Source organism: Rhinolophus sinicus, linkage group LG02 (genome assembly GCF_036562045.2).
Source record: "Rhinolophus sinicus isolate RSC01 linkage group LG02, ASM3656204v1, whole genome shotgun sequence".
Classification (NCBI taxonomy): domain Eukaryota; kingdom Metazoa; phylum Chordata; class Mammalia; order Chiroptera; family Rhinolophidae; genus Rhinolophus; species Rhinolophus sinicus.
In genome coordinates this window covers 186,890,313-186,903,923 of record NC_133752.1, presented here as the reverse complement: position 1 = coordinate 186,903,923, position 13,611 = coordinate 186,890,313, and the positions used below count along the sequence as shown (strand labels likewise).

Sequence of the window (13,611 nt, the reverse complement as noted above, 5' to 3'; positions counted from 1 at the left end):
TACTGTCCTGAGAATCCCAACTTCTCTTCCCGCTTCTGCAGTTTAAGCACACATATGTCTGTCATTTCAACAGGCATGTGCATTTGCTCAGTTTTACATGGTGAAGGGATTCAGTCATCTACACCTCTCCTTTGGTTTGGAAGAAAAAAACAAAAAACACCCAAACACTAGCTGCTTCGTGCTCTGCTCCTGCCTCGTACTGTAACATCTATGCAGCGCTCAGTGCAAGTGGGCAGGGAACTGGATATTTATTGAGCATCTCCTATGGATTGGTGCAGTATACAGTCTTTATTCAAACATCTGACCTTCACCAGTCTGCTGTCAAGTGGGGTATTGTCGGCTCCACTTCACACATGAGAAGAACTGAAGGTGAGAACTCAGCGATCTGTCCAAGGCTCATGGTAGTGCTACAAGGTGGAGATGAGTTTGCATCCATGTCTACGTGACTCCCAGGCCTGTGTAACCCCCCGGCCCCGGCCCAGGCTTCCGCAACCTTGGCAACAGTGCCACACTGAGCTGGGTGATTCTTTGAGGTGGGGCTCTCCTGCTCACTGTAGGATGTTTAGCAGCATCCGGAGCCTCCACCCACCAGATGCCAGTAGCTCCCTCATCTCCCCTCCAGTTATGACATCCCAAAATGTGTTTAGACATTGTCAAACGTCCCCTGGGAGGCAAAATTGCCCCTGGCTGAGAACCACTGCCCTAGACTATGCTTCTCCAACTGGAAAATAAAGTACAAAGAACACGTGAAACTTAGTCTTTGTAATTCCCTTTCCCAGCACTATCCCCATTCATCAGCACAGACATTGGGCTGGGAACTGGTGAAGGGGCACGCGTCCTGGGGCTTATTCAAGGAAGCATGCAAGTACACGTATCTTATGTTCCAACCACAGAAGTTTAAAAAATGACCAGTGTGGCTTAGGCTACCAAATAACGTATGGCTGTGTTTCTGCATATTGATGTGTGTGTAGGTAGGTATGTGTACCTACCTTCTCACATAAGAACTGTTTGCAATAGGGCCATGTTTGCACCCAGTAAATGTACCCAGTAAATGATTCTGTTAGGAGACTACTGTTAAGACCTATGGTAGGGCTGCTCTTGTATCTATGAAGTGCTTTTTAATTGGCTGTTATTTTTTCATGTTAATCAGACATAGGATTTTTGTGGATGCTCAACACCCCACGTTTGACATCTCAGGGAAACAGAAACTTTGTTGAGTCTGCTTTTTCCTATATGCGGGAAATGCAAGGTAGATTTGACTGCATTATAAATTCTTTCTGTAAATGCTTCTCTCTTACCTGGTAAGGACAGCCCGTGGTCCCCGGGCCCGGGCATGCATCTTATCTAGCACCATGTGTTTCAGCTTCTGATAGTACACGGGGCCAAAATAGATGTACGCTTCCAAGGGCTCACTGAAAAAAAGGTCAGAGTTTTGGGTTAAGAAACTAAGTTTGGGCCTTTTCTAGGACTCATCACTGGGCAGGTCCTTATTCCTTTATGAGCAGGTTTCTCTGACTGAGTGGGAGAGAATGAGTTTTCAGCCCACAGTGAATGAAAAGGCTACGTCTGGAACTATAAAAGTACCATGGATACATTAAAAGACACATTGTTTAATTAAGAAATAAAATTTTCAACAGGTTGTGAAACAGTGTATCCAGGACGGCCCCTTCTTCAGGCCAGCATCCTTTCTCGCCTGGACTATTAAAGATAATCAAGTTGGTCTCCCTGCTTCCACTCTTATCCCTCAACTATCTGTTTTTCTAACAAGTCAGAGCAATTCCTTCTAAAATGTAAATCATAGCAGGTCGTTCTTCTGCTCTAAATTCCCAATGGTTTCCCATTACCAGAACCTGTATCACATGTATTTGCATCACAGCCGTATTTTCTACCACAATCTGGTTTCCTGCCCACCTGACTCATTTCCTATTCCCGTTCCCCATCGCTCTTTCTACTCCAGTAACATCAGCCTCTTTATTGCTTCTCAAATGTTAGCAAGCTTGCCTCAGGGCCTTTGCACTTACCGTTGCCTCTGCCTCAACATTCTTCCAGCAGGTATTCACATGGCTCTGGCAAACATGTCACCTCCTCAGAGAAACTTTCCCTGATCACCTTATCTAAAGGCGCCCTCCTCTCACCCCAGCACTGCCATGCCCACGCACCAGCTCAACTCTTACTTTGGTTTTATTTTCTTCATAGCACTTATCACCGCTTGAAATTATAGTATACATTTATTATTTCTCTGATTATTGCCTGTCTTCCTCACAAGAAGCAAACTCTGAAAAATAAGCACTTTGTCTCTTCTGTCACTGTGGCTCTAGCACTAATGACGCTGCCTGGTACATAAGTACTCACTAAATGTCTGTTATAGCTGACTAAATGAATCTTAAGAAAAGCTGTAGTAAGAGTTTAAAAACTAAGTGAATATTTCAGCACCTTGACAGAAGAAACGTTTTTTCTTAATCTGGAGCAAGACTAGCCAGGCATTTGATGCCTTTAAAATTTTTTTTAACTGTCCCAGAACTTCCTTCCAAAAACGAAAGGAAACATCTACCCATGTGCATTTACTTCATGACTTATTCCTACAACAATCCAGGGAGGGAGATATTGTCATCTCTGTTTTTATGATGAAGACATAGGTACAGAGGGTCCAAGAGGTTAAATAAGAGCTGGTGAGGGATACAGCAGGATCCAAACCCAGTGCTCTCCCTGCCACGCAGGCCCGTCTGCAACCACGTAAGTTTGGGCCACAGCATGATGGAAGAGTGGAAAGAGCAAGGGAAGCGACATGGCAGAGAGGTACACAAAAGCGTCTGCCGCTGCTTGCACGATATACCTTGTAATGCTTCTAGCATCATTTGAAGTGATCAGACATCTCACTAGCTTAAGCACGACCAGATTCTTGGAAGACATAGAGTGGAGTGAAAGGCACAACGAATAGGGTGTCAGAAGGCCCTCTTCCTGTCCCAGCTCTGTGACATAGTAATTACGTGACCTCTTTATCTCAGTTTTCTTAGTTGTACACGGTGGTCAGACCAAGGTTCTTTCTGGCTCTGATAATGAATGAGTCTGTTCCTCCCCAGTATGGTTGCTCATGGTAGAATTTATGGAACTGTCACCCTTGCACCATCAACTGAATAGAGCCTTATCAATTTTTCCTCATAGCTATCTATGATAAAGAATGTGACAAGGGATGAAAGCTGGTGGGTGAATGTGTTTGCAAGCCTTTGTACAACTTTCAACTAACAAGCTAAACTACTGTTTCTCAAACTTTGTCGCCAAGCTAAATGGGAAATAAATGAAAACATGGGCTGGAGGCGCAGGGGGCAGTGATGTAGACATGGCCCACAGCTGTCTACAGGAAGCAGAGCATAATCCATTCAAATCTTTCGGTGAAATTATATTCAGAAGGTCCACCAAACTGATTCATTGGTGTTGCACTTTCTGGTCAACTTCTGCATTATTTCTGGATGAGAAACAAAGACTAAGGTATCAGTTTAGCAATGACAACGGGTTTTCTAAAAATGGACCTTAGCTATTTTACTGAATCATTTTTGAAACAGACCCGTTACTCTTTTCCTGTAATGTGATTTTCTATAACATCTCAAGTATGATCGACACTGAAAGAAATCCATATTATCACAGTCTGGATAAATCATTTTAGAAAGCACTCAATATTTTTCACAGTACAGATTTTGACCATTTTAATTACATGTGGATAGTTATTTGCAGCCCTGAAGTCAGGCTGTGTGTTCTCACCCATGCTTGCACACTGAATTTCACTTGTGAGTTCCAGGAGGTTAAAAACCTCAGAAGTATGTACAAACACTACGTCCCAGAGTTTTTTCTGGCATGAAATATATAAGTGTCTTAATTTTAACAACTGACTTGATCCTTTAAATCATGGGTATGTCAAGTTTCAAAACTCTGTCCGGGATAATTTCAGAGATATGTGTTTCTCCCAGACTAAAGGGAAGACCCAGCGCTCTGCCTGGGTGACCTGCTCTTTCCTTCCCCAGCCTCACTTCCAGCTGCACCCACCGCCTCCTCCCTGCACTGCAGCCAGGCTGGCCTCTTTCAGGTCCCTGAACATCCCAAGCTCAATCCCTTGTAAGGTGTTAAATGTGCTTTTCCTCTGCACGAAACACTCTTCAAATGCTCGGTCTTCTTCTCGTCCTTCACACCTCCTCACAGGGGTCCTCTAATCTATTCTTTGCCTTCATTTTGGTGAGACTATTTGTACTTGTATTATTTGTTTTGATTCCTTATTCAACAGATATTTACGGAGCACCTGCTGTGTGTCAGGCCCTGTGCCAGACACTGGAAATAAAACAGTAAACAAAACAAGACAAGCCCTACTCTCATGGAGGTTACATTCTAGTTGGGAGACAGATGAGAACAGTATACAGCATTACTACATAGTATATTTGATAATGATGAAAGCTATAGAGAAAAATAAAGCAGCAACTAGGCAATACTGGATTGTAGTTTTAAATTAAGTAGTCAGGGTAGGCCCTGCTGAGAAGTTAATTTTGGTCTGTTATTTTTTTAATGTCTTGTTACAAATATCAACAGTCAAATGTTATAGGCCTCCTGTCTTTTGTCAGAGCACTAATTACCTGATATTCATCATACCAATGCAGAGAAAGTTCAACAGTCAAGGGATTTTGCATTATATACAATTGTGATGTGTTCCTTAAAGGATGTGTAGAAATCCTATTTTGATAAATTGAATCTTTTCTACTTTTTAAATGATAGCCTCACCAGTAAAACTGCACTCCTTAATTTGTCAGTTTTTAAGATTTGGATTTACTTCCCTCCCCCGGTTTTACTGAGATACAAATGATATACAACATTATGGAAGTTTAAGGTATACAGCATGTTCATTTGATACACTTATACTCGTATATTGCAAAATGATTGCCACCATAGCATTAGCTAACACTTCCATCAGAAGTCTGGATTTTCTTGTATCAGATTTCTTAAAGGAGTAAAGCTGTACATTATAAGAGCCCTTACCACTTATCCTGATAAAATCATACTTTTTCTTCAAAATGTCTAAATACATGCTTCCTTACCCTGTGATGCCAGATGTAACATAGTCTTTCCCCAAGTAGTTGTAACCATGGCGCACAAGGTCTTCACACACATCCTTCACTTTACTGCCTCCAAATGCAGTGCCATAGTGGAATCTGCCATCCAACACGCCTGCTTTGCCGGCCAACAGCTCAATTAACTTTCCCACCTGTGGGACGTGAATAGTGATGTGAGTACCTTCCTGTGCTGTAAGAATCCTGTTTGTTTATTTAGCTCTGGCCTATTTCCCCGAAAGATTATGAGAGTACTGCTATTAACAAGAGTGATAAATTAACAGCAGCAAATATTTATCGCTCTCTTACTGTGTGATGGACTATGGAAAATCTCGACGTGTGTGATGTAAGTTTATGTCTCCCCAAACTGCTATGAGATAGGTACTACTATTTCCCTGACTTTAATACGGGGAATCCGAAGTACACAGAGGGTAAGTAACTCTCTAAGTCACACAGCTGGTAAGTGGTAGAGCCAGGATTACAAAAAATAACCACAGAAAGGGAAATGCATTAGGTTTAACGCTAGAGGTTCTTTTTGCTGAGGGGTAAGTTTATCACTCAAAAGAATGCTCTGGAAGGAAAGGGCAGACCTGCTCCACACTCCCTCTGTAGAGGAGAGTAGCCCAGCATTCTCAGGGGCTAGGTCCTATTTATTTGGCTAGGGGTCAAAAGGCCCTTGCTAAAAATCACATCAGTTTCAGGTTCCCATCACCTGCACTAACTACAAACCAACTGCCTGCTTCTTTCTTCCTTAAGAACAGCGCCTTGGAAAAATGCACTGACCGTCATTCGTGATGGGAAGCCATGTGGGTTCATTATGATGTCCGGACAGATGCCAGAATCACAAAATGGCATGTCTTCCTGAGGGACGATCAGGCCACAAACACCTGGGGGAGAGAAGATTTCGTACCACGTGAAGCAGATTGGCAGACAGGAAGAATACAGTGCTTAATTGGGATCTCCCTGCTGCTATCTCTATTTCCACTGCTCTCAAACCTTCCCCATGGTCCCTATCAACAGTAACAACAGCAATTTCCAACAATCTTGCCAGACAAACAGTTCATAACAGCTGTCCTTGCAGAAAGGCATGGCAGCCTGTGATCATCAAACACAGAACTGATCAAATGAGGGGTGTGTTTAACCTGTGGTTTTAAAAACCTGTGACAAGCAGTACCCGTGTGTGGCTGACATGCTAATGGATCTACCTATTGGCTGCAGAGTGCTGGCTGGTTGGCCGAGTTTCGCCACGGCTTCCCAGGCTGAGCCTAAACTGCCCCAAAGAACTTTAATTCCTACAGCTTACAACACATTAGAAAAGTGATCTTTGACTGAAGTTGTAAAGTTGAGTAAGAAAATTAAATGCCAAATTATTCTTGGAAGAAAAGACTAGAATTATAACTGGGATTCTAAGAATAAAAACAGAACAAAACAAAAACCTACCAAGTCGATGCACACTACTGGTCGTCTCTTACATTAACTGTACTTTTTCACTCCCTTAATAGTATTATAACCTTTGGGGATTTTGTTGCTTAAATAGTTTGTAATTCCTCCGATTTCTTTTTCTTGGTAGGAGGAACAGGGGTATAATTTAGAATGTTAACCACAATCTATATAATTTAGAATTGGAAGACTAGTGCACAATGGCAATGGATTAAGAAAAAAATGCTTTTATATTTAGTAAGAAAATTCCTTTTCCCTTGTAAAGTTATCAACAATATACTTGTATTGAAAAGAAACTGATCTCCCAGAAACTTCATTCCTCAGTTTGATTTCTACATAATTACTCAAAGTATCTTTAAAATAAAAATTAGGGGAGGTACTACAATCACCAAGAGCTAAAGTCTAAAGAAAAAGAATGTCATCTGCCTATTTAACATTGGTTATTAATATTCTGATTTCTAGTGCCTGCCAACATGGTAATTAGGTTTGTGGAGTGGAATTCTGGCCCATGTCGGTAACTTTAACTGGCTTTTTGGTTGAAATCGCACTGTTTCTTGTAAAGTATGCTTTCCTACACCAAGAGAAGAAAAATTCAGTTCACTTCATTTCAAATTCAGCTACAATGTGTCAGAATTTAAATCAAGTAGAGAATGTGACCCTTCTTTCGTCCCTCCAAAAAGTCCATCTTGTCCACACTGAAATTATCTGACAAAACACTAGGGCTACTGGGAAATCTACTCTGAAAGAGATCAAATTGTAAATCGAGGTGCACCAGCAACAACATTGCTCAGTAGTGAGCCAAGTGTTACAACCTGCAATTCCTAAAGGGACCGGTCCTGGGGGAGAATGTCATTTTGGCTGGTGAGGAGATGCAGGGTTCAGCTACACCCCTTAAAAACAGAACCAAAGAAAAGCCTCGGCCCCCTTTCAGCAGCAGAGCACTGCGAGATGCTGGCGCGCCTGCTCAGGAGGAAGCCGCCTGATCACCTCCAAGGAGGAAGGTGGGAGTGAGGGGCAGGCGGTACAGAGACCCGCGAGGAAGCTCGGCCTACTCACACCGGGGGAAGGAAGGAGACATGACCTGCACTTTGCGTTTTCAGTTTTAGTCCCTACGTTTAGTCAAGCAAATGTAACTTTAATTTCTTACTAAAATGAAAGCAATGCTCCTTCCCCTGAAATCTGAATCTCAAATAACTCTGCTGGAAATCTGATTAATATTTAGTAGCAAGCTTCCTTTTTTGGGAGTTATTTTCTTATCAGCCCTTTTCTGACATTGCATTAAAAAAATACATGTAAGTAACTTGCGGGTTTTTTCATTCCATTATAAGAACTGATCTGGCTGCGTTTGAGTCAAGGGCACCTGTAAGCCAAAAATTAAATCTTCGCTAACTTAAAATTACTTTAGGCTCTGAAAACCCTTTTATGTGCCAAGATGGTTCCCATAGCAGACAGCCCTGTGTTGTTTGTTTTGTGTGAAAGTGAATGATAAAAGATCCATGAAATCGACACAGAAAGCCAGAACAGCAGAAAGAACTGAGGGCTCTCCATCACTGCGGCTCCTACCCTCTGCTGACTTGTACAACAATGGAAGCTACACATCCAACTGCAGATCTAACACAGCTGTGCATTTCATTAGATGAAGAGCACTAGTGACACAAGTAAATAATTAACTTATTCTGGTCCGCTGACTGTGCTTATGAGACCAGTCATAGCTGACAGATTTTAATACAAGTTAACACAAAGAAACCATAATGAGCTTAGAAGTTAAAACACAATATTTAGACAGAATTTGACGATCTCAAATCTCAAATTAGACAGATGATTTTTTAAAAGTTTGTGTTTCACTGAATTCATGAAAGGAAGAAGAGAATTCTCAATCTCAGAGCAGACTTTTTTTTTTTAAAAAAAGGTATTTCTCTGTTTCAGAATTATTCAAATCCTTCATCAAAGCAGGAAGGTTTCTTTTCTTATTTTCAAATGAAAAAATAGTAACTTGTTTTCTCCAGGGACAGAAGCATAAAATCTCTTTCTAGATTTAGAACTCTTAAAAGTTACAGTCACTTTCCTTGAATGCTGGTTTAAAAATGTAAATGATATGCAGTACGCTTCTGTGTGTTAACACTCCCGTGGATCCTTGAAAAGAGGATGGACTACAAATAAACCATATCTAATGGAAGCTGTTGCGAAACAATTACCAATTCATACCTTAAATGCTTACACAGCATTTCAGATTTTAAAATAAAATTTCATCCCCTGGCTCACGCTGATGTCTCAACCCCATTGTATACAGCACAACCTCCTGGCAGTGAAATGCAAATACACCGCTTTAACAGAACCAGGAACATTTAATGCACTTATAGGGGCCACTGGGAAGTAGACCACAGACTACACACTACAGGACTTTTAACAAATGAAAATAGGTAACAAGGAAAAACTGGACCACAGGAAGTTAGCGCAGAAAGATACCCAGTCAGTAAAATATTATTCCATCACCATCAATCATAATCTCAAGTTGTAAAGGCGAGAATTTAGGGAGTCTCCAGAAACCACAAGTCTGACCGCCAAGCCACTCAAGAAGGCAAATCTGGACACTCACTGTCACAGTTTCCTCTGTGTCATGCCCTCTGTGACACTGGAGGCTCTTACACCAATTTGTTATTTCTATTTCCATGGCCTAGCAGAACAACAAATAAATCATCTTAAGGATAGTTTTACCCAACAAATGCCCAGTTAATCTGATGAATCATTCTTAGAAAGTATTTCTAATTATAAACAGCAACCGACTTGTTCAAAAGTCAGTTTTGGCTTTTTAAAAAAATTAGTATTAGAGTAATGGTCCTATCTCAATTTAAACAGAAAAGAAAATCGAAGGTAAGAACGTAAGAATAAAGGTAAGGAAAAACTAAAGTATTCTAATACCATATCTAGACAGGAAAGCAAGTAGCAACTGCAGGAGAAATTATAACATTTTTCACTTAAAAGCTGTTTTTGGTGTGACTTCAATGTGCTGAGAACTGACTAGCAAATGGCTTTCTATTTTGTTAACAGCCAGGTTTCATTTTAATATCACACTCTGCTTCACTTTTTAACTTTAAAAAAATTTTTACTTAGCAATTCTACCTTCCATGTATAACCACTTTGGGATTCAATGTACCACTGAGGTAGATACATATTCTTACTCTTCATTTTCTGAATGAGGAAAGAGAGAATCATTTCCCTCAATTACCCCAAGCATATGCTGTGTGACAAGTGCTGTGATGGAGGTGGGGAAATAGTAAGAGGTTCCGGGACTCAGTTCCACTTGAGAGGAGTCCTACACAGTAATCTGACTGAATATTGAAAACAACAGCATTTATTCAATTCAGCTTGCCACCATCTAATGCTCTACTGTATAAATGCAGGTACCCAACTGTTAGCCAAAGTTATTTATTCTGCACAGTTTAATATTCTGCACTAAAAGAAGGGTGAAATGTTGCTGTGATTTTTCTCTATTAGTGCAAGAAGAGGGTTGGTGTTTAGTAAAAGAGCGATCGCTCGCCAGTGTCTGGTCTAATGAGGTTTGTAACTTGGGGGGGGAATGTCATCTGTAAAGGGCCCATCACCTCTTGGACTCTCAGACCTACGTAGAGCTGGAAATCAAGGAATTGGGTAACCTTAATTGGACTCTATGCTGTTCAACTGGGGCATGGGGTGGGGAGGTGGTAAGCACCACTTGCTGGTGAGCCTTAGTTGTTTGGTCTTTGTAATGGGAATAATTAGCACATATCTCACGAGGCCATTGTGTTAGAAGAACAGATGAGAGGTACTAATGTCTGAGAGGCACTTTAAGGTCCTCAGAGAAAGGCAGCATCTAAATACAAGGAATTATTATTACATAACAAACCTAATTATTCTCAGCAGGAAGCAAACAAGCAAAGCAAAGGAGACCAACTTAATGAATGGAAGCAGCAAGTGCAGTTGCACTAACTTGGGCTGGAGAAGCTGAAAAGAAGCTCCCTCCGGCTGCGCCGTGCAGCTCACTTCCCATTATCAGGACAGTGTTCCTAATAACTTTCGAAGTTCACAGGACTTAGGCTTCGGATTTCTAGCGTGGAATAGTTTACTGCTGATGAATATGGTGGTAAATGGGGCCAAAGAAGCAGCAGGAATGCTTTCAAGTTCCACCCGTTCGAATTAAGTAAGAAAGTTTTTGCTTTGAATAAACTCATCTCCATAAGCCTTTCTATATTCAGAAATGTAAATCTCTAAATCAAAACTTGAAGGCTAACACAGGTGGTTACTCCTTTCTTCCTTTCCGCCTTTCCAGTGATTGAATTAACCTCCCTTTTATTTTTCTCACCACCACCTTAAATAATCCCAAGGGGGAGGGGAGGCGACAAAAACTGTTGAATCATATTAGCTTTGTTCTGTTGTTGAATCACTTCCAGATCTATCACATCATTTGCCATATCCCGGTTGACATAATTTTAATTCGGCTCTTCCTTACATGTTAACAGATAAATAATGCATAAGAAAACTTGATTAGCTTTCTTATTAAAACATCACTCTAAATGAGAGGAGGCGCTAGAAGACAATACAGTTTTTACACGGCTTTCCCATGAGCAGTTGAATGGTTTGATGTGATAAATTTGCATAGTCTGAAGCACACAAAGGGCTGATTAATTGAAACCCTTACAATGGTTCTGGAAGCAGCTATTGTAAAACAATAACCATAGGAACTTTGCAAAATACACACGGCTGAATGTGTCAAGAGCTTAATAAAATGTGTTGAGGCTACACTATTTGGAAACAGAATTGGAGATTTTTATTCTGGGCCATAAAACACTAAACACTCTAATTTCAAAGCTTTAGTTGGGTATTTACTGAAAGGTCAGAGGGTTATGGGCTAGCTTCCGAAGACCAAAATTTGTTCTTAAAATAGTAAATTACATAAAGTCTCCTTACAGTAAAGGTGTCTCTGTGGACAAAATAATCCTGGTTTCTAACATGAAAGTAACAGCTGCCAGAATTTCTTTCTGGATCAAAACTCCGAAGGGTCGTGTGGCATCGTACACCTTATCTGGGGGCTCACACTGTTTGCTCCAGCGGCCCCTTCCCTTCTACCCTCCCACTTAGAATCTTTCATTCAAGCAGGATCAAGCAAAGGAGGGAGCCAAAGACTTCCTGACTTTGAAGCTTCAGTCTCGCAGAGAGGATTTTAGATGGTCTCAAGTGCTACATGAGTACAAGGTGTTATTATTATTACTTTCAATCAGAGTCTTTTCATTCTCTCAATGTTAGAAAACATAACCTAGAAAAAAGAGATAAAGGTCGAGAACAAGCAAAATTTTCACCCAAACCTTGTTTACCGAACAAACTTTCCTCTCGGCTTTTTGCCACACACGAATTAACACTTCCTTACTTCCCACACAGCCTCTTTATCTATACCTACTGTATAAGGACTTTTTAATGTGTTGGAAAGTCAGAGTACGTTTTCTTTTCGTTTAATAAACATTCAATCAAAATCTTAAAAAATTAATTCAGTAGGTTGTTGAATAACTTTGATTAATGCAAAGTGGAAGCAAGTGACCTTATAATGGAAGTTTTGTTGAACAAGAGAGGGTCAAAGATGAATCTTCCAAACAATTTTATCCATAAATGTATAACCCTCATGGACCAAAGACACACTGAACCATTCCGTGAAAAACCTGCATTTTGATAAGACTATGCTTCTGTTTTAAAACCAAGGTTGACTTCGCTCTATTTAAACTAGCTGCCTGAGGATTTAGGGGGAGATACCAAGGAGAGTATGCCATTAGCTCAGATTTGCAGTTATTAAAAAGCTCCTGTTTGCCAGGACAAACACTCGTGCTCAAATAGAGTCCTTCCTCTCCTTAGGAATACCGGTTGGCATTACTGCCTGAGTCTGTGATCTACAAGACCTTTGTTGGAGGTGCTAATCCTTTTTCACATGAGAGACTGAGAAACGTTCTTTCAGGGAAGTGATATATTGCCTTTCCCCCTCCCCACATCAAAGGAGTCCACTTTTTCCTCCCTCATTGTGAACTGCAGCAAAAGTAAGAGGAAATCTGGAAATATAATAATTTGGTTTGTCTGAACACTGAAATGAGACTTGGGAATTCCTTAGGCTGACAGATATTTCTGTTAAAGAATTAAAAAACAAAACAAAACAGGACATTTATTCACCTTCTAATAAATACACTAACCATCAGAAAAAGCAAGGTTCAAGATAAAGAAGTTTGCCTTTGATGAGTTAACCTTTATATAGAACTTATACCAAAGTTAAAGAGGCTTATGTAAGTTACTTTGATTTTAATAAATAGCCTAGTTGCAAACTTGAGTCCAATCAGCACTATATGTGGATGCCTCTTCCTATCTTTCACTCTGTCTATAAACTGACCAAGACAGAATATGAAGCTGAGACATGGAGAACATCCCAGACCCATGTTCTGCTCTAGTTTCCTCCATGGAGCATCATTATGCGTCTATCATGTAAGTCATGGCTTCATTCAGGTGCCTAGAAGTCTAGAACACTCGGAAAGGAGATCAAGACCAGGGTTTTAAGACTTCTCCCAAGCTGAAATTAAAGCAAAACTAAAAAACTTTCTTTGTAAACAAACACACAACAAATTCAGAACTTTGGTGCATTGAAGGTTATTACTAAATCATCTCTCCTGTTCCAGTATTTTGCATTATATTAAAGGATGGACTATTCTAGAGATTCTTGAGCAAAGGCCCAACTCTTTGAGGGGGAGCCGATTCACTGCACATATACTGATAAGGTACGGAATGGACCTCACAAAGGCCCAAAGGAGGACTGTGCTTTATTAATGTCTTTGAATTTCTCATTAGAAGACAGCATTGAACTCCCTTATCTAAAAAGTGTGCTGTGAATGAATCCTGCCTGCTTCTCAAGCTGGAGTAGTCTGTATGCTAATCGGGACAGCCTCTTCTTTATGAAATACTTTCTCCTTCCTGCATCCTTGACTCTCTCTGCTTAAGTCATCTCCATTCTGGAGGTCACAGAAGGCAATGCTGCTTACTGGCTCTGTCGCATTTTTCACAGCTACTGATCAAACACTTT

General features: G+C 40.6%; 1 protein-coding gene across 1 annotated transcript in view; it reads right to left on the bottom strand.

Annotated features, from left to right (window-relative positions):
• POLR3B (RNA polymerase III subunit B) overlaps positions 1–13,611 on the bottom strand; it is a 111,528-nt gene that overhangs the window by 6,460 nt on the left and 91,457 nt on the right. Inside the window, exons 24-26 of the mRNA XM_019728448.2 lie at positions 5,871–5,974; positions 5,076–5,242; positions 1,299–1,412 (exon numbers count right to left, since the gene is read on the bottom strand). Coding sequence (XP_019584007.2) covers positions 1,299–1,412; positions 5,076–5,242; positions 5,871–5,974 — 385 coding nt within the window. The remainder of the gene's footprint in view (positions 1–1,298; positions 1,413–5,075; positions 5,243–5,870; positions 5,975–13,611) is intronic.